The sequence below is a fragment of the Bidens hawaiensis genome, unplaced genomic scaffold, assembly GCF_021521415.1.
Source record: "Bidens hawaiensis isolate Kalapana, Puna unplaced genomic scaffold, B.hawaiensis_p1.1 tig00000702_1, whole genome shotgun sequence".
In the NCBI taxonomy this organism is placed as follows: Eukaryota; Viridiplantae; Streptophyta; class Magnoliopsida; order Asterales; family Asteraceae; genus Bidens; species Bidens hawaiensis.
In genome coordinates, this window is record NW_027491042.1 from 61,989 (window position 1) to 84,611 (window position 22,623).

General features: G+C 31.0%; 1 protein-coding gene across 1 annotated transcript in view; it reads right to left on the minus strand.

The window, feature by feature from the left end:
* Window positions 1-1,044: 1,044 nt before the first annotated feature.
* The window catches only part of LOC143532798 (protein LEAD-SENSITIVE 1-like), a 273,815-nt gene continuing 252,236 nt past the window's right edge, over window positions 1,045-22,623 (minus strand). The window contains exons 2-4 of the mRNA XM_077027745.1: window positions 3,346-3,367; window positions 3,195-3,268; window positions 1,045-1,888 (exon numbers count right to left, since the gene is read on the minus strand). Coding sequence (XP_076883860.1) covers window positions 1,200-1,888; window positions 3,195-3,268; window positions 3,346-3,365 — 783 coding nt within the window. The 5' untranslated portion in view covers window positions 3,366-3,367 and the 3' untranslated portion in view covers window positions 1,045-1,199. The remainder of the gene's footprint in view (window positions 1,889-3,194; window positions 3,269-3,345; window positions 3,368-22,623) is intronic.

Sequence of the window (22,623 nt, forward strand, 5' to 3'; positions counted from 1 at the left end):
TGAAGAAAACGGTCCCCAACAATAAACCAAATTTCCAAATTTTAATGTTATAGATACCAATCATATTAAATGTTCATTGGCTTTAAGCCAACCAAATGTCATGCAAATAAGTCATTTCATATACTTTTCATACTCTCTTTGTTTGTCTCAATCTTCCATACAGTTAATATTTTCGAACAGAAACAGAAAGGTTCGATGCATCATTAATTGCTTGAATGTTTAAACACCCACATAAATTCCAGTAGATTAAAATATGATGTACCGTTGAGGCATTGACTGTCCGAAGCCCATCTAAAGTCACGTAGATTAAAAACAGAGCAAGGATTAAAACTTAAGACCATCTAAAGAGGCCAGGATTTCTTTTCGCGCTATTCCGGATATGAAAAGAAGGGGAAAAATCGGATTAAGTTAACTGTCCTTAGAGAAAATAGGATTGACTACGAATTCGAGCCATAGCACATGGTTTTATAAAACAACACGATTTTCTCGATCTAAAAAAGCATGTTTTACAAGAAGAAGATTTGGCTCATCGTGTTTTGTTTGATACGAGTAGGAGAAGAACCCGGCCCGCTATTATTATAACAATAGAGGAAGTAAAACCTACACCAAAGATCTTACCATCTTTGAAGGAGCTAGAGTTCCATATCTTTTCCATTTCCCTTCAAAAGTTCTTACGTGTTTTCAATGTCCATTTCCCTTCAAGAGTTCTTAGGTATTTTCACAGAGTTCTTACGTATTTTCACGCTCTTTTGAGACACTAGAAATGAACAAATTCATTTTCTTAAAAAGACATGCAATAAACAAATTCATTTTCTTAAAAAGACAGGCAAGATTCATTGATACTTGAAAGTTAAAAAACATCCAAAGTCCATTAGATTAGAAAGTAAATGAAGGTTTTGTAAATATATATATTTCTTTTGCGAACATTTTCATCAAGTTCTATAGAGTTTGATATCATTCAAGTATTCAACTTAGGATTCCAATTATTTGGTTATACTGCTACAAATATCTTTAGCTCAAAAAGTAGAAATCTTTTCAAACATTAACATTTTCTTTTTCCAAATAGCAACCACATAAAGCAGAAGCTTTTGACCATCAAAAGAAATGTCACAAATACACACAAAGCAATTCTTTCTTCAGAGAAAGAATATCAAACACAACAACACAACATTATTATCAACTTTAAAACAACACAAACACTAGGAAACGTTATTATTAGCCACCAAAGCCTGAATACTAGGTTCAGCAACCGTGATCGTACCGGTTGCAATCCTACGTGTCAAATCCTCGACGCCAACTTTCATCACATCCCTCCTCATACCTATATCCGCCATATACCGACTCGTACAATACACACCAACCGCAGTGGCCACCATCCCATAAACATTTGTTGTCACCAATCTAAGCGGTGTTGAAAGAACCGCCGCTAGCGGCCCGCCAATGATTGAAACCGCTTGCCCACTTTGACCCATCGTCCTTTGGTCAACCACAAGAAGACCCGTCTTGCAATAGATTGCAAAATCCTCACAGTTGTTCTTGAACACGTTATAGCACCCAAACCCGTTTTCAAGAAGGTACTTTGCTCGGTGGACCACGATTTCATCTGGGTCCGAAACAGCTAGAGTGCAGGTCCCACCACGGGCTTTTGCGAGAAAGACGGCTGGGCTAACCGAGTACTCGAACCGGTACAGGACCCCACCCGAAAGAAAACAGCTTAGACATGAGGACACGACTCCATTGGTGTCATCAGTGTGGGTACAGGTGGTGCACGGGACTAGGGACCGACGTGGGCCTGAGCTAACCAAGAGCACGTCCAGCACGGTCCCGGTTCCCACCTCCTGACCGCGTCTAGTGAAATGAACCACCTTGTCATCACCAACGTATATGCCTGTTGACATTTTATCAAACACATTACGGGTTGTTTCAGTTTCATGTTTCACACAACAACTTGCTCTCATGAATAATCCTAATTAAGTCCAGATTTCTACTATTTGAATTCAAAATTCAACAGTTCACTAGACATTTCAGTGCTGGAAATAGGTCTGTAAATGAATCGAATGAACACGAACAGGGTCATGTTCGTATTCGTTCATTGAACTTTAACCGAGAACGAACAAATAATTGAACAAATTTGTGTTTTTATGTTTGTTCATTAAGAAAATGGGCATGTTTGTATTTGTTTGTTATAAATGTAAACAAACAGCCCATTAATGTAAACGAAAACAAACAAACGTAAACAAACTTAAAAGAGCATAATTGAACAAACATAAACGAACAAGTGAACTAGGATTAAGGTTAAAATTTTCTTTTAATTTTATGGACCATATTCCTTCACTAATACAAACTCCAGTAGAGGATCATGATAATATGTTTTGTTCAATACAAAATAATGTAAATGAACCCCCTTTTATTAAGATTGGAAGATACAAACATAAATAAATGAACTTAAACAGACGCCCACAAACATAAATCACCCAACAAAAATGGGTATTCGTGGTTGTTCATTTAATTAAATGAACACAAAATTTCGTTCGTGTTCGTTTGCTTATTAATGAATGAACGAGCTTCCCTCTGAACAATTCATGAACATTCGGTTCGTTTACACGCCTAGTTGGAAATAAGGCCCAAGAACATGAACACGGAATTTGATCTCAACCAAGATGACTCTTTTTTTTTTATTATAATTCTTGAGACACTTACAATGACCCCTAATCCAAATTAAACCTTTACTAATCCTACTCATACATCTAAACTTTCAGACTGTTAACTAAATCCAAATTATTAACTGAATAATTTTAAACCCTTCAACATATTAACTGAATAATAAACCATAGTAATCCTAATTGATTAATTAATTAAACTAAACTTACCAATTTAAACCCTTGTAACTTTCATTAGCACGTTTCAAGATGAAGTTTCAACATTCATAAACTAGAACAATAATAAACAATTCCAAACCCTAATTTAAAAATCAACAAACTTTAAATTTGCAGACATAAATCTCCAAATTTAGAATAAATTACTTTTAACTGAACCATTCTAGCACAGAATCAAACAAATAAAAGCATGCGTACATAAAACGCAATCGAATATCCAGAAATGAGGGTTCATAGCTATACGAATAACCCACAAACAGATCCATGAAATAAACCCGATTAATAAAGAATCAAAAGAAATTGAGATAATAATAATACCATGATGGGCGTAAATATAAGCAGAGCGCCATGAATATATATGATCTCCTGGTTTCAGACTCGCTCTATCCAATCTGCAACCCACAAATCAAATTAATCACCAAATCAAATCATTAATTATTAACATATTAACAAACAAAATAATTAAGACCTGTTTGAAAGCAGACCCATCTTTCAATTCAAAGATATTGATGTTGATGATGATGAACAATGGTGGAAGCAAAAGTTTTGCAACCGTTTTTATTTTCCAACAATAATATTTCTTTTTTGGTGTTTATTAAATGACGGTTTTACCCCCGACGCGTTCCTTCGTTGTTAAGAAATGGAGGCAGGTGATGATGGGCCGTTGCCACGTCAGCGGTGAGCCGGACACGTGCTGGTTGGAATTATATGGGCTGTTAAAGTTGAAGCCCACTTACTACATGGAGCAATACAAATTGGGCTTGGTGTTTCTATTGGGCCACACTTCGATGAATAAATTTCTCACCTTAGACAGCCTTAGTGCCTTAATTCAACATTGCATCGGTAAAGTTATTATTAAATTTTATAATTGCTAACATTAATAGTATATCATACATATAAAACTGATTATATTATATATTATACTAGCTTTTATCTGATTTTTATTTTATTTATATCAAAAAAGTTAATAATATATTTGACATTTGATAATGAAAATGTTTCATAAATAAATTAGATGTTATAATCCGGTTTAAAAGCTATATGAGTTTGGTGAGATTCTTGACCTGCTTTTGTTTTTTACTATAAAATTGTTTCTTAATTATAAATAATATATTTTTATTAAAAAAAGTCGGATATTATTTTTAATATATCTATGTTTTATAGGACTTTTATATCAAATATTTGATAAGATTAATTTTTAATATAATGAGATGTTATAACCCGTTTAAGTGCTATCTAGGTTTGGTGAGTCACCTACCCGTGAATTCAGGTCAAATGCATGAAAAACACCTTCATTTACAAATAATGAAATCTATGGCTTGAGAGAATACATGGAGGTTTCCTTTATATATATTTAAGATTATATGTTATATATTATGGGAAAATTCTCAAAATGTACCATTAATGGAGATAGATTCCATTTTTGTCTCCCTAAATAAATTTTTTTAGAAATGTCCGTTACGAACACGTCTTTAACGACGTGTTAAGCCTCGACGCGTCATTCATGACCTGTTTGGCCACCAAACGCGTCTTTCACAACTTGTTATCCTCCAACATGCGTCTTTCACGATCTGTTAGCTTCTAGCACGTCTTTTACGACCTGTTGGTCTCTAATGCGTCTTTCACGACATGTTTGACATGTTATTTGTTTTCTTAATATTACATTATAATAATTAATTTTTAATTATTTGGTTTTTATTTTGTAATATATAAATTTATATATAATTTTGAATATGTCGTTGAGACGTATTTATTTTTTCTACATGTTGTCATAAATTTTGCTCAAAATCGAGTGTCAAGTTGATATCGTAATGTTCCATAAATGTTTGATAAATTTTTGACCAGACTCGTTTTAAGTAAAATTTATGACGACACGTAGATAAAAATAAGCACGTCTCAATGGTATATTTGGAACTTTATAACTTTATGCATTACAAGTTATTAAAAAACCAAATATGAGTAAAATTAATTATAATAATGTATTAAAAAAATTAATAGGGCATACATGTCGTGAAAGAAACGTTAGAAGCTAACATGTCATGAAAGACGCATGTTGGAGGCTAACATGTCATGAAATACGTGTTTGAGGATAACATTTTTGGAAACTTTTATTTATGGAGACAAAAATGGAATCTCTATCCATTAATAGAACATTTTGAGAATTTTCCATATATATTATATATTATAGGTTATTATATATTACTAGGGGAGAGTTAACGTACAATAATAGGTTATCGAACATTAGGTATGCGAGACCCAGCACCACTCGATCCTAATTGCAATTAAAACTACGCGGTGGCATATTTGTAATTAAATCAAAAATACTTATCACACAACAGATCGTTATTTGCTGCAAGCCTTAAACCATAATCAAATCATTAACAAAACTAAAGCATAATCAAAATCAATAAACCCATTATCGCTATAGTTTAATAATCTCCAAATTGATCAAAAATTGTTGATTTAATCAATTGAATTGATGTGTAAGAGGCTTTAAAATCATCAATCGATTATAAATTGCAAAATAATACAATTAATTGAGCTATAATTAAGGTTCATGTTTAAACGTTCTGTACAAAACTTTAAACGTTCTGGACTTTTTGTACAGAACTTCTAAATTTTTTGTCTAGAACTTCTAAAGTAAAAAGTTTAGACTAATATGAACACCAAAATGAATAAAAAGTTTAAACGTTTTGACCAAAATGAACACTAAAAATGACCAAAAAGTTTAAAGGTTCAACTAATACGTTTTGACCAAATCTACAAATTTAAAACTTCTGACCAAGATGAACAAAAAGTTTAAACGTTCAACTAATATAATCTGACTAAAACCACAAGTTTAAACGTTCTGACAAAAAACGAACACCTTTAAACGTTTAAGTTTAGAAGTTCTGTATCAAAACTTTAGAAGTTCTAACAAAAAAAAGTTTAGAAGTTCTAACAAAAACATCAATCGATTATGGAATTGCAGAAATAACGCACTCAATCGAGCTCTGATTAGGCTTCAAAATATTATGTTTAAACGTTCTGAAACAAAACTGAAGACCTATAAACGTTCTGACCAAAAAAGAACATCTTTAAACGTTCGAATACATTCAAAGAAGTTCTGGGTGTTAAAAAAAAACGAACATCTTTAAACGTTCTAATACGTTCTTAGAAGTTCAGGGTGTTTAAAAAAGTTTTGAAGTTCTGATAAAGTTTAGAAGTTCTAAGAAGTTCTGGATGTTCAAAAAAGTTTAGAAGTTCTAAGAAGTTCTTGGTGTTCAAAAGAGTTTAAAAGTTCTGATAAAGTTTAGAAGTTCTAAGAAGTTCTAGGTGTTTAAAAGAATTTAAAAGTTCTGATAAAGTTTAGAAGTTCTAAGAAGTTCTGGTTCTTCAGAACTTCTAAAACTAACAAAAAAAAAATTAAACACCTGTAAACATGAAATTGAACACTGAAATCACTTCATATAATCTCATAATCATCAAACAATCGTCAATTGACCGTTAATTTGATCATTGATTAGATCATATGAACAAAATATGGAACGTCTGCAACTGGGTTTATGCAAAACTCAAAATTGATTAATTGAAACTTCAAATTGATGATTAATTTGACCAATTTCAAAGTTTAATTGATCAATTAGTTCAATAATTTCAATTTCAATTGCTCAATTTGACAACTGACTTGTGTGAAACCCCGTGAAACAACAGACGATGGGTGTGAATGAAATTTGATTATGTTTCTGATCTTGGTCTGCAATTTAGGAGTCGATGTATGATCGTGGTTGATGAGCGAATGACTTAATTTGGGACAGAATATGATTTGAATAAAATTACAATCTTGCCACCGTGTGTTTTTATAAGTCGACGTTCCAGACACTCGCGTACCTATTGTACGATAAGGGATTTTTGTATTGGATCATTTATCTATATTACTAATATTGGCTATATATATATATAGATAAATGATCAATACAATAATTAGGCCTGTAAACGAACCGAACGTTCGGTGAACTGTTCGTGAAATGTTCGGCGGGAAGTTCGTTTATGTTCGTTTATTTAATAAACGAACGAACATGAACAAAAGAGTTTGTGTTCGTTTAATTAAATTGTAACATCCTGGCCTATCGTACCACTAATATTGTCCGCTTTGCCCCTGATGGGTTGCCCATCCGGGAACTCACAGCTTTCTTTTTGGTTGCCCAGGTATAGACTTCCCAAGTGGTCACCCATCCTAGTACTACTTTCACCTAAGCATGCTTAACCGTGGAGTTTTCATGTGCTCCACAGCCAACTAAGCCAAAAACGCGTTGGTGATTGAAGAAGTAGGACATTTACTTATGAACCAAGTATCTCTCTTGTCCAAGGCCGATGTGGGATTTGTCTAAGAATGGGACGATGTTGTGTTTGCCAAGGGTGTTACAAACAACCCCCCTTTGGACTCATCGTCCTCGATGAGGCGTGTCCCATCATCCCGAACGGCACAAGAGTGGATCTGATACCACCTATAACATCCCGGCCTCTTGTACCACAAATATTGTCCGCTTTGCCCCCGATGGGTTGCCCATCCGGGAACTCACAGCTTTGTTTTTGGTTGCCCAGGTAGAGACTTCCCAAGTGGTCACCCATCCTAGTACTGCTTTCACCTAAGCACGCTTAACCGTGGAGTTTTCATGTGCTCCACAACCAACTAAGCCCAAAACGCGTTGGTGATTGAAGAGGCAGAACATTTACTTATGAACCAAGGATCTCTATTGTCCACGGCCGATGTGGGATTTGCCTAAGATTGGGACGATGTTGTGTTTTCCAAGGGTGTTACATAAACGAACGAACATGAACACATGTTCCGTTCGTTCATTTATGTTCATGAACGTTCGTTTATTTATGTTCGTTTGTGTCTGTTTATTTATGTTTGTTTATGTATTAATAAAAAATAATTAAATATTATTTGGATGAGTCATTTACTTAAAGTTTTATATTTGTTAATTTGTGTTCATTTAAGTGTTTTCATTTATGTTCGTTTATGTTTGTTTGTGTTCATATATGTTCTTTATCTTTGTTTAGTTATATTTGTTTATGTTTGTTTGTGTTCATATATGTTCTCTATCTTTGTTCAGTTATATTGTAGATTTTAAACGAACAAACCTAAACGAACACAAATGTTCATTTTTTAAATAAACGAACATGAACATAAATATTTGTTCGATTAAGTGTTCGTGTTTTTTTAAAGTTAGATGAACGAACATGAACATGACCTTGTTCGTGTTCGTTCAATTCGTTTACATTCTTTCATTATTCACATTGATGAACACGTCGGTCTTAATCTCTGGGCTTTGCCGATTTTATTTGTGTTCGTTTGTGTTCGTGAACCATTTGTGAACACGTCATTTTCCTTAACGAACGAACACGAACATAAAATCTCGTTCGGTAAGTGTTCGTGAACACATTATTTCCTTAACGAGCGAACATGAACAAGGCCTTGTTCGTGTTCGTTCGGTTCGTTTACAGCCCTGACAATAATCCCTTATCATACAATATGTACGCGAGTTTCTACACCATCGATTTCAAAAAACACGCGACCTTCCACTGCTCCAGTGCTCTAATCCTCTGCTCCCATCAACTCTAATCCATTGCTCCATCGATTCCGTACACCTTCACCTTCACCGTCACCGTCCAATGATTGCATCCACCGCCGCAACCGTCGAGGTACCGTCGTGAACACCATCTTCCTCGTCACGCCTTTTTCACATGTCAGTTGATAAATAGAAATTGAAATTGTTGCACTAATTGATCAATTAAACTTTGAAATTGGTGCAATTAATCATCAATTTGAAGTTTCAATTGATCAAGTTTGAGTTTTGCAGAAACCCAGTTGCAAACGTTCCATATTTTGTTCATATGATCGAATCAATGATCAAATTAACGGTCGATTGACGATTGTTTGATGATTATGAGATTATATGAAGTGATTTCAGTGTTCAATTTCATGTTTACAGGTGTCTAATTTTTTTTTGTTAGTTTTAGAAGTTCTGAATACCCAGAACTTCTTAGAACTTCAAAACTTTTTATCAGAACTTCTAAACCTTTTTAAACACCTATAACTTCTTAGAACTTCTAAACTTTATCAGAACTTCTAAACTTTTTTAAACAACCTGAACTTAGAACGTATTAGAATGTTTAAAGATGTTCATTTTTTTTGAACACCCAGAACATCTGTGAACGTATTAGAACGTTTAAAGATGTTCTTTTTTGGTCAGAATGTTTAAAGGTCTTCAGTTTTGTTTCAGAACGTTTAAACATAATATTTTGAACCCTAATCAGAGCTCGATTGAGTGCGTTATTTCTGCAATTCCATAATCGATTGATGTTTTTGTTTGAACTTCTAAAGTTTTGGTACAGAACTTCTAAACTTGAATGTTTAAAGGTGTTCGTTTTTTGTCAGAACGTTTAAATGTACATTGTCTTCAGTTTTTGTTTAACATCCAAAATAAGTTGCAACTGTAAAATTGAAGGCTCAAATTTGTATTATTAGGCTAAAAATTGAAGAACAAACAATTGTTGTTTAATTGATAAAAAATTGACCCATTGTGTTTGAAGTTTATTCGCAGGTAACAAACATTTTTTAGGTTTAGATAACTCAATTTAGTTTGATGTCAATCTGTAGATTAGTTTGTTATGGATCGACGATTGAATTATATTGATATGGATGGACGTCTGATGAATCAATTGATGAATTAGATTGTAGAATTAGATTTAGGTTATTTACGATTATGCCACGCGTAAAAATTAAATCGACGTTTATAAAGCTCGCGTACCTAATGTACGATAACTGATTATTGTACAATAACCCAACCCTATATATATATATTAAGCCAATCGTTCTTCAAATCGCTCGTTGGCGGTGGTTTTTCAGTTTAATCGTGAAAACTAGTATGTTCATATATAAGGATGTAGGGACTTCTCGAAGGGGATGTGACGATTGTATTGCGGTTATTTTGTTAATTTACGCCGGTTTCTTTGAGCAAGTGATGTTATTAGAATTTAGTGACGTGGAAAGGCTAAAATAATAAGTGTTGTGCAACCAAATTCTAAAGGTAGTTATTAGAATATATTATAAACGATGGGTTAGTGTCGTAGTGGCACGATTGGTCTACATGTCACCACCCCATTGATCCAGTTAAAACTTTATTTTCGTATTATTTTTTTTATCAGTTAAAACATTTTAATTTTTGGTTTAGTGTCAACACTGTCGATTGCACTCAAATTCGGGTTGGTTTGTTGCAAAATTCACTCCAACTCAAAGCTGCAACACGCGTTTATGATCTACCAATTTCGGACGTATTCGCATCAGGTTTTGGGTGCAACACACATGTGTTTCTTTTGTTAGCCGATTTTTTAGTATTTTTGTGTGAACTAACCCAATATCGGCCTAATTCGTGTCAGTTCACCACCGCAACATGTTTTTTTTTTGTGTACGATTTGGTAGACACCATTGATACCAAACTTATTTGGTGTCATTTCTAATATTTAATTAAAGCAAAAACATTAGTCCGTAAAATGCGCCAAGGCATCTAGTTTTAGACAAAAATGACGTGTGTAACGCAAGGGAAGGGGAGATAGATGTTATGTGACTCGTTGATCAAATTAACTCACATATAGTGGTATCAGATAGAAAAGTAAATATTGTTACTAACATTTTTTTTTTAAATTGTAACTATACTTTTCTTTTATCGTGATTAAAAGATATCTTTGACTGTATATGATGTGTAGTACTTATTAACATTGTATTTTAATATATAGTTTATTAGTAATACATAATATTTACAAGCATTTATTATGCTAGATATCACTAATTAGCTACTTGTAGAAACACAATAAACATGAATACAATCAACTATGTGACTCCCAATATTTATAGTGACAAATGACAACTTACCAAATAATAGGTAGATTAAACATAGGGTGTTCATTAGTTAAATTAGCTTTGGGTACATTAAAAAATTGAAAAAAACCTTTTTTAACTCTTTGTATGTTTTCTTTTATTAGATGCTAGGTTTAGAGCCCGTGTCACAAATGGGATAATTCAAATTATAAAATTACAAATAAAACAAATAATTATATAGCGTATATGAAAAAATGTAGCTTTTATCTATACTATGTGTACATAAATTAATATTATTTATATTACAAAATGATTTTTTTAAATGAACTTAATAAAAAAATACACTTGCAAAAACGTATCGGAGAATGCTTCATTCTATTGAAAATTTTATTTTCAGTGTCATATATGTATAATTGAAAGAATTTTGGTTATGAATCAATTTAGAAAATAAGACTTCTCATACGATAGTAGTTCTAATTACTCAGCCTAAATACAGAAGGAGCGCTACCTTTATTGATATAGTTATCAATTTACCACCCATCGAAGGAAAATAGAACATTAAATTGTAACGTCGAATGTTCTTCAAAAACCATGTTTTTCTGAGGAACACCATAAAAAATATTTTGATAAGTTTCAGGGGGCTTCTCGACTTTGTCATAATGACAACATAAAATATAAAATGTTAACTTATTCAAATTTGTGATTATTTTATTCATTTAAGCATAATTTTGCATGACATGCTTCTCTTACAAATTTTGAAATTTCAAATATAATAAAAGTTAGAAGCATTGATAAGCATGGGGTGACATGTCAAAAGTGTTCGCAATCTTTTCTTATATTTTAATAGGCGAGAGAAAAATAGTCAATTTGTCAAATCCCGAACCTTTCGATTATTTTCAAAAATGTCATTGAAAATAAATTTGAAACCCGAATCTTGTTTAAAATTCTAACTTTCATTCGTTTGACATTTTCAAGTCAACACTTTGAACTCATAACAAATTTAACGATAAAACAATTTGCATTCTCAAACTTTTATAAATACTCAAATATCTCATTTTTGTCATGCAACAACTTTTGACCCAAATGCAGTTAACTTGTACCAAACAATTTATTTATCAACTTTTGACCCATAAAAATCATATTTAAGTTCCATAAAAACCTGAAATAATCCTTGATAAAAAAAAACTAAGAAATTAAATATGATAAACTTTGTTATTTCTGAAAGTGATTCGTATATACTATTCTTACATTTTAACATATATATAGTTTACCAAATTAATAAAAAAATAAATTGATAGATTTAAGCATATATTTATAATTTATAAATTTATATGACAATTTACAATAATAATAATAATAATAATAATTGATAAATGGATTGATTTATAAAAAAATGGATCGCCTTTTAAGCATATATTTATAATTTAATAATTAAAAAAATTACTTTGTAAACTAAAAGCATATTCGAGTTTTGTTTTTCTTTACAATAAACATAGTACAATATGTTAATAATATGGTTTGTTTGTTAATTTTTGGATTTCACCAATTATTTTGGAATATATAATAAAATAATATGTAAATATTTATTTTATAAAAATGTATATATATAATATAAATAAAGTGGAAAAGAAAAGTGAATAATTATTGATCTATTGCATATATTATGGTCAATTAAGATCTTAGTTTTAGAGGGAAAAATTGTGAGAATTAACTAAAAAATGACAAGTGTCCACAGTTATTTTACTTTATTATAATAGGTAGATGTTGTCATATAAACGTCAAGACTTAGTGAATGTGGACATCTAGTTGTGAGGCTTAGATAGTTCGATGTTAATGAATGTGCGTTTAAGTGGAGTGTCTTGGTTTTACCTTTAAACAAATTTGACCTGAACATGAATTGTGCAAACAAATTCAGGTCAAGTACTTTTAGCTGGTTATTTAATATACAAATTTCAATCAAAATTTTAAAAATAACCAGGAGTAGTTCGTATCCGAATGCCGAATTTGCAACTCAAATACGGTTTAAAACCGACACGAAAACCAAAGTTCGTAATCTGGATACAATTAAGAACCAAACCAAAAACCAAATTCGTATTTTCGGTATAGTTAAAAACCAAATTTTCAATTCAGATTAGTTTTTTTAATGAAAATAGTTTAGTTATCGGGTTTTTTCAGGTAAATTTTCTAACTTCTGTTATTTCAACGCTTATAAATACGCAAATTGCATATTCTCTTCTCAACCTTTATCTTTGCTTTGTGCTCATGACAAACTGATGAAACAACATTCATCTTCACATTCATGTTGAAGAACAACCCCTTCACCGGTTATTGAAGATCCAAGGGGTGACGATGATAGCTTCGATTGAATTTTCGCTTTCTGTCAAGCATTTTCCACTGTTGTGCAAGAACCAATCCCTCCCCTGGCTGTGTGACAACCAAATTCTCCGGAAGAAACTTTGGAGTTAGATGATTTTGAGATGCTATTGGAACTTTACAGCCGATTGTATTACAACAACTGACCAGATGGTGAGTACAATACTGATGATCTATTGGGAGAAAACTATGTTAGGGATGATCCATGGGAAATGGAGATGATACATATACCAATTCAGGTGACTTTTAATTTAATTATCTTTTAGCACTTTATGCATTTTTTTCCTGTAACGTAATGCGCTTAATTGAATTAATTATAACTTTATATAATTTACAAATTTATGTTTTAAAATGAAACCAAGAATAATATAAGAGGGGATTAAATAGTTTTTTAATTGGATGCACAACCAAGTCTACATGGTGTCCGAATCCACGAACCTAACATGGTCGAACACCACCCCACAAAGATGACTAGTCCGCCACCTAATGTCAACTCATCTGGATTTCGGTCGGACCTTGCATACATGCCTTAAGAGTATATTGCCTAAAATGCAAATACAGGGGCAAATTATATAGGCGGTTGATGGGGGCACTCATCACCAATTTTCTTTATATGCTAACGATTACCTTTCATCAAGTTACGAAGTTGACTTCAAGTTTAGTTTAGTTACACAATCAAATTCACACCAAATTTTTTCATAATGCTAACCCTCAATTTTCATTAAGTTACATAATCAACTTCAAGTTTCTAAGTTATACAATCAACGCCAACAAGTTTTTGATATGGTAACCCTCAAATGCCATTAAATTAAGCAAACAAACTCATAGAAAACATCTGGTTAATGACAAAAAAATGCAAAGACATTAGAAATTAATTAAAAAAAAATTAAAGTCTCTTGTGTTGTAAGATGTTTTGGGACCTTAAGCCACACACTCAGGGACGTATCTAGGTAATCAGGTGCGGGTTCACGAGAACCCACTGAGTTTTGAATTTTATATAGAATGCCTATATAAAATATGAGAGTGAACCCACATATAAATTGTGAGTGAACCATAAGAAAAGTTGAATTATGGTCTAATGGTAAACACCTGTCTTTATTACCTGAGAACCCATGTTCAAATCCCACATGTAGCAGTTTCTTTAATTTTTTTAATAACTGGTTACTTAATCATTGGTGTTTGTATCTTAATAGCTTATGCTTAGCCCAAGTTCAAATGTGGTGACATTCATTTGATTAGGTAAAATATGTTTACTTTGCACAAAATTATATCACCTCTTGTATACTAAAATCATAGTTAAAATATGTTTACTTTGCACAAAATTATGTTACCTCTTGTATACTAAAATCATAGTTAAAATATGTTTACTTTGCACAAAACTACGTTACCTCTTGTCGACTAAAATCAAACAATGTGAATAATTGCTATATGAGTATATGTAGCAACTTAGCTAGCATGCAAATCTGATTGCTATGTATTACATAGAAAGAGAGACAGGCTAGCCTTTCTAAAAGAATGTTTTGATCATTATTTTGAGAAAACAAAGATGATCTTTAGTAAAATCTCAATCTTTGTACACTGAATCGACCAGAACCGAGCGATCTGAACAGTCGGAATGACCCGAACCGTAAGACCGACTCGAACGATAAACCCATTGAAAAAATTCCTGAATACGCCACCACATACACTTGACGATGTAAACTTATTCTAGCAAATTTTACCTCAACATGTAAGAGGTTTACCCAAAGTTTGCGCTTAGTTAATGTTTTGTCAAAAATTACCGAAGTAATTAAGTGATCAAACTTAGAAAGCAAGGTAGTGTTTTATTTACAAAAATGACAAGTAATTGCAGTAAAGTAAATGGTTGACACACGATACATCGAGGAAAAACCCTTGATTCTGGTGAGTATCTTCAACAAAAAACCTCAGGAGGGAAAAATTATCCGCATACCTCAGATTTATTAATGAAAAAGATGATTATAGATCGAGAGCTAATTGCAATGGCGTCTAAGTTACAGTAGTGAGAGTGTTGTGAGTGCAAAAGTGTTGTCTCTAAGCCCTGCAACAACCTCATTATATAGTGCAGGAAAATAACTAGTATCCCTAAAATTAAGCCTATTTACCAGGTCTTCAACTCTGGCATGACTCATATAACCATTATAGACCATTTTTCACGTGCCTTTATTCATCCAGCTAATAAGTCTTCAGTAAAAATAAGTCTTATAGCAGCCACCTTCATAAAAGTAGTTAATATTTAATGAAATGGATGTAACTGCTTCTGAGGATCCTGCTTGATTAATATGACCATAACTTGGTCATTACTCCTAGCCGTTATGGACCCATTCCACACGTTTTTCTTCGGTTATTAACGGTCTTTTTAGTTAATTAAGTCACCAGTGGTTACGTGCAAGAATAAGTCAAAACAAAGATCGAAATAAACCGTTAGTATTCAGGATCCTGAAAAAAATCAAAATCAAGGATGCCTATGAGATCTGGGATCCCGAAGAGATTATGGATCCTGAAGAATAAGAGATCCCGAGTCACAAAATTGAACCATAACGGTTAACAAGTTCAAAGCATTTATCATTTGTCACATTTCTATATATATAGGGTTTTCAATTAGTCAACATCCCTATATATTTTTCACCAAATCATATTGCTAATGTTTTAATGAGGTACTAGGATATAACCCGCGTTACACGCGGGTTGAAATTTGATATGTAACAAAGTGTATATAAACAACCATAATATATCATAAATTTTACAAACAAAAAGATACCATATATCTCTATACTGGAGATATAGAAAATAACATTGTTTACATATAAAGTTACTAATTAAACAAACTTAAGTTTATAACAAAAGTCATGAAAATATTAGATATTACAGTCTTATACCAACATGATCTTCATAAATTCCGTCCTCCAACAAACCAATATAGAAAAAAGAAATAACATCATATAAATTTAATGAAATGCAAATGTTGTACTTGTAAACAAATGATAAATTTACATGAATTATAAGATATAAGATATTATAACTTATTGAATCATATATAAAACAAACAAATAATAACGAAGATAAATAAAAAGTTAAATTATTTTATAACGTATACCATTAGTACAATAATAAGCAAACAAAGGAAATTAGTCTCCAAATCAATAAAGCAATTTTACAATGTCGATTCAACAAAACTACTATCTCAATATTGATTCAAAAGATGAACTCTCTGTAAGACATTTAGTACACACCAATAACCGTAATGCTTATTACTCTAAAATAGTACCCGCGTTTATTTACACATCAATTTAAAACATTTATTACACATCAATGTTAAAATGTGTTAAAAGATGAACAATATTTAAGACAATTCTTTTTATAAGTATATTATAAAATTATGTTACAAAACAAATTGTTATGACAATCAAAAATCTAAATTTAGCTTTTCATAATACAATAATTAATTGATCTTTAAAATAAAGTCTTAATAGGTATTCAACATTAAGTTTCATTCAAGTATAGTTGACATATGGTTGATTCCTAATATATATTATTCAGGAAATATGAAAAAGCTTTCTCATACAATTTTTATAACTCTTTTGTAGATAAATTGTGTTAAATAATCATTGAATACATATAATAATAATCTTATATTGTTTTAATAGATTATGTTCTTTAGCTTTATGTTTCTTTCAATATGTACCCATTTAACCCGTTTTCTTTGTAGCTATATTATTTTTACCCATTTAGAGAATTGCATCTACTCAGGAGACTAAATTTTTCTTCATATCTCGTACATGCTAATTTAGCAGTGACGAAAATAGAAAATTAATTTTGTTTAAACTGTAAAATTATAAATAATTAATAAACTTTTTTTTCTTATGGGAATAACATGAATAAATTAAGAAAACATTCTATGTTCATTAATAGTTATTTTACGAAGAAAAATGTATAAATTGAAGAGAAAACGTGTTTTATTTTTTAGCAACCACTATTTGTTTGACAATTATGTTTAAATAATTTTATGCCTTATTTTTATGTGTTTAAAAATATAATATTTAATGTAAATTAATGGTTGTCAACTTAAGAATTGATTTGAAGTTAAAACTTATATTAGGTCAAGAAAAGTATATTATCCTTTTGTGCAATTAACATGGTGATTAAAATATAATTTAAAACATAAATTTGTAGATTATGTATTTGAATATGGTTGATGACTATCTATGAAATTTGAAATGAATGATCAACTGTGTATTGTAAGTATCTTGGACTTGCTTGGTTGCTGCAAATTTGAAATATTTCTAACAAATGTCTGACTGGAAAAATGTATATATATAGTTAGTAAATTTCCATCTTAAAAAAATCCACTTTTGAATTAAATAACCTAGTGACTGACCCGTGTAATACATGAGCGGGAATTATAGAAAACATAAAATACACACATATGTTTTGAATTTAAATGAGTTGTAAATGTTATATTTATAAGAACGGATTATTTTATACGAATTATAAGGTATTACATCATGAATATTAATTAAACGGTAAGTGGATCATTTGAAATTAAATTATTATTATTAATTATTATTATTAAAACTATAATAACGTACACGTTTACCAAAATTAGAGTCAATTCATATTAATAAAAATATTCAAATTCTTAACCTATTAAAATTCGGTTTTTGAAAGTATGGTCAAAGTCCAACTATAAAATTCGGTAATCGTTTAATATAAAAAAAATTACTTTATTTACTTTAATATTAACTTTAATAGTTTCGAAAATCAATCTAGTCCACATATATTAAAATCAATTTAATATTCAAACGACTTACCTTAATTCGTTTAATTATTTACTTATTTACTTTAATAGCTTTAATATTAGCAACAATATACAATTTTAAACTTTGTCAATTAATCTATTGTAAATATAAAAAGAATTAACTTATTTACTTTAATATTAACTTCAATAATTTCGAAAGTCAACATATAACCAAAATATATGGACTTTAATATTCAAACGACTTATTCGTTTAATTATTTACTTATTTCCTTAATTACTTTTCACATAATTCAAATGTGTTAGAAGTTACCTTAAATCGTCTAATTATTTATTTATTTCCTTATTACTTATTTACTTATTTATAGATTATGCATTATAAATTAATAACTTATTTATGTAAACTTTAATATAATTAGAAATGATAAATAAATGTGTAATTATAATATATTGTACTATAACAAACATATAGTAGTTATAATACTACCGAGAATTCATGTCGTTTTTTACTCCGTAATATGTAAATTTTTGATTTTACATAACAACATCAATAAATAACAGCATCAATAAAACATCTAATTATTTGTCTTTAATTTTTATTAATATTTACTTATTTCCTTATTTACTTAACATTAACTTATTAACTTTAATCTTTGAAGTAACAATATTCCATTTTAAACTTTGACAATTAATTTATTGTTAATATTAAAACAATTACCTTATTTACTTTAATTTTAACTTCAATAGTTTCAAAAATCAATTTAATCAACATATAACCAAAATATATGGATACTTTAATATTCAAACTACTTATTCGTTTTAATAATTAATTATTTCCTTATTTACTTTTCAAATAATTCAAATGTGTTAGAACTTACCTTAAATCGCCTAATTATTTATTTATTTCCTTATTACTTATTTACTTATTTATAGATTATGTATTATAAATTAATAACTTATTTATGTAAACTTTAATATAATTAGAAATTATAAATAAATATGTAATTATAATATATTGTATTATGAATAGAAATAATATCGTTTTTAAATGTATCAAAACATGACATTAATTTTTTTATCAATTTTAGTAAACTTATTATTATGTAAATTATGGATAATTATTTTTATATTAACTTGTACAAAAAATACAGCAAATTAACTTATTTACTTGATGGTCAAAAAATATTAAAATTAAGTTTAATATTAACTTAAATATTTTGGAATACCAAATAAACTTATTCACTTTTACTATCAAGTAATTATTTAAAAATGATTCAAATTAAATTAAAAATCTGTTTGTTTATAAATCAAGGAAAGTCAAAGTATATCAAATGTGTTAATGGGATAATTAAAGTATATAAATTACAATATTCATGTTAATTAAGTTATTTAAAGAAATAAGGAAAGTCAAACTAATAAAAAAATTTGGGACAATAGATTAACACACGTCGAAAAAAAAATACAGATCAACTAATCTCGGATCTACTATATATAATAATATTATCTTTTATGCAACAAAATTTAAAATGAATATACATGAATATTCAAAAATGAAATATACATCAATATTAAAATTAAAATCTATACATATTATAAACTCATGATCGATCCGGGAATTAGATTATATGAGTCGGACATTTACCTGAAATAATAAAAATGAATATTAATATTGATATTATGGATTATTTTAATGATAACTAATAACCGGAAAAAATTAAAGGTGTTACCGAAAACAAGAAAATTAAAGGTGTCACCGGAAAATAGATTGTATAAGCCGTGACACTCACCTGAAATTATAAAGTAGAATATTAATATTGATATTATGCAACCATTGTTATAGGTAAAACAAATATCAGGAAAACCTAACCGGAAAAACGAAAAAATGGAATATAAGATTTTGATTAACAAACTAAAAAGAAAACTTAAGCAAATAAATTGGGTAGATAACCTGAAATAATCAAAAGCAATGATTGTTAAAGGTATAACACATAGCCGAAAAACTCAACGGAAAATCTTACCGGAAATACTTACCAGAAAAAATTGATACGTCCACATATAACCTTCATCACCGTTTATGATTTACAACCTAAAATGATTTTAATAAAATCAATTAACAATGAGAATAAAGATAAAAAGATTAAAGGATACAATAACCGGAAAAAAATTTTAATGTTGCCGGAAATAGATAGATCAAGATCGGAAGTTTATTATAAAATATATACTTACCGGAAAATTAATACAAATCTACATCCATATTCGCCGGAATATATGAATAGGAGAAAGGAGATCCGGCTAAAATATAGAAAGAGAGAAAAAGTTGATTAGGGGTAAAAAAATAAGAAATGTTATGGTTTAAATATAGGTTAGTGGATGAGTTGGCATGCTTAAGAAAGGTAATAGGTGATATGGCAATGAGTAAGGCCCCGTTACCGGTAGCCCTACTTTCGTGTTGGGTTTACTCATAAACGCAGTTCTAAATATCAGAGTTAATTAAAACATTCGCGGAACATTAAAAACATTCAACCCATTACAATACATTCCATAACCATAATTCTTGTCTTATCGAGCATTCATAGTCATTTAAAATATCAGAGCAAAATCTTCAGATGCCAGCTTCGTCAAACTCTGCCATGTGTCCTCCTCAAGCTACCTGCCTCATTCTACTCACCTGCGTGCATACTAAAAGTCAGCTACGCTGAGTGAGTTCTAGTTAATCACATACTCATACAATACCTTCTTACATTTCATACTTAACCTCTTAACTTTCTTTCATCCACACATAAGTGCATATACTTTCATTCTTACATTCATACTTTCTTTACATACATAATCATACGTTTTAAATAGCCTTTCGCCCTATAACCTCACAGATATTATAAGGGTCTGGTCCCTGACATCACAGATATTATAAGGGTCTGGTCCCTAACATCACAGATATTATAAGGGTCTGGTCCCTAACATCACAGATATTATAAGGGTCTGGTCCCTAACATCACAGATATTATAAGGGTCTGGTCCCTAACATCACAGATATTATAAGGGTCTGGTCCCTAACATCACATATATTATTAGGGTCTGGTCCCTAACATCACATATATTATTAGGGTCTGGTCCCTCTTCGTTACCATACAACCATGCCTTTCCTTCGTTTGTTAACTTTATCGCATTCATACATATAAGCAAATACATTATACTTACCTTATACGTAACACTACAACCTGACAGTACGTGCAATATCCGAAGATCGTTCACGTACTAACAAGCAATCATTCATACATTTCACATCATTCATATAAGGCATACACTTATCACTTAGGATAAGTGTATTAACAAACATATCGAGTATGCACACAGCCCCGAAAACATAACACAGAAGTTGGGCTAGAAACTCACCTGAATCCTATTACGCTCTCCGTTAATTGTTATTCCCTTCTTGAGCTGTGCACGGCTAACTGTATAATATTTACACGTATCAATTAACTACTACTACTCATGTTGTATTTCTATCTTTATATAACCCACAACGAACGGGGGTCCGGGGGCAGCGCCCCTAGCAGCGGGGTCTAGGGGCGGCAGCCCCTAGCAGGGTCCAAGGGGCAGAGCCCCTGGCTGGGGTCGAGCTGCCAGGTCAGCTTGGAAAAATTTTATTTCCATTAACTGTCTTAACACATTTTTCATTAGGTTTTTAATTTACTTTCTAATTTGCTAACTCCAGCAAACTTATCATTAAGCGAACTTAACAATAAGCGAACTTAACATTAAGCGAACATAACAATAAGCGAACTTAACATTAAGCGAACTTACTGTAGGCGAACTTAGTGTTAAGCGAACTTAACATTAAGCGAAGTTAAGCATTGAGCGAACTTATCACCAGGCGAAGTTAAGGCTCGGCGAACTTAGCTTTAGGAGAAGTTATCAGTTAGGCGAACTTGGCCTTAGGCGAAGTTATCAGTTAGGCGAACTTGTCACCAGGCAAAGTTATCAGTTAGGCGAACTTGCTTGCAAGCGAACTTGCATGAAGGCGAAGTTATGGCTTGCAGGCGAAGTTGCCCAGCTGCCGTCTCTGTTCAAACTTAATCACCAAAATCACCCTTATTTCATCGAGAATTTCTTGGATATTACGTTAACTAACTCCGTGATCATTCCCATGGCCTAGTTCGGGTAAAACTTAGCCCGGAAAGACATAAAGTTTGGAGCTTTCAGCTTAAAACGTTTAATAACAAGTCGCCGTACATAGCCATAGGTTTGTCAAGTTCATTTCCAACATCAAGTTTGTTACTTTACGTTTCGTTTAGACCCGATTTACTTTTTGTTTAAGTTTCAAAGCTAACCGATCCTAAAAACGTAACTTTAAGGTAAAAGGCATACCTTTACGCGTTCGGCGTGGTCGCGGTTTGCTTGGTTATCTCGTATCTAGCTCGTAAATCGAAGGTCTAATAATGGTTGGCTTGATTTTTGGACTCGAATCCGCTCTCTCTCTCTCGGCCGTATGAGGTGTAGTGTATGTGTGTGTTTTTTGAGTGTGTAGAGATTTATGAAAGATGGAAATGATAGTTAGGGTTTTAGGATGGTTTAAGGGGATATTTATATCCCTTAAAGCCCATGGACCTAAGGCCCATTACCCTTAATCCATCTTAATTAATCTAAGTCCATGATCCGTTCTTTACTCGGTACTACTTACTTAATAACGCGAAATCACTAAACGTAACTTTTTTTATTTATCATTATAATATTCG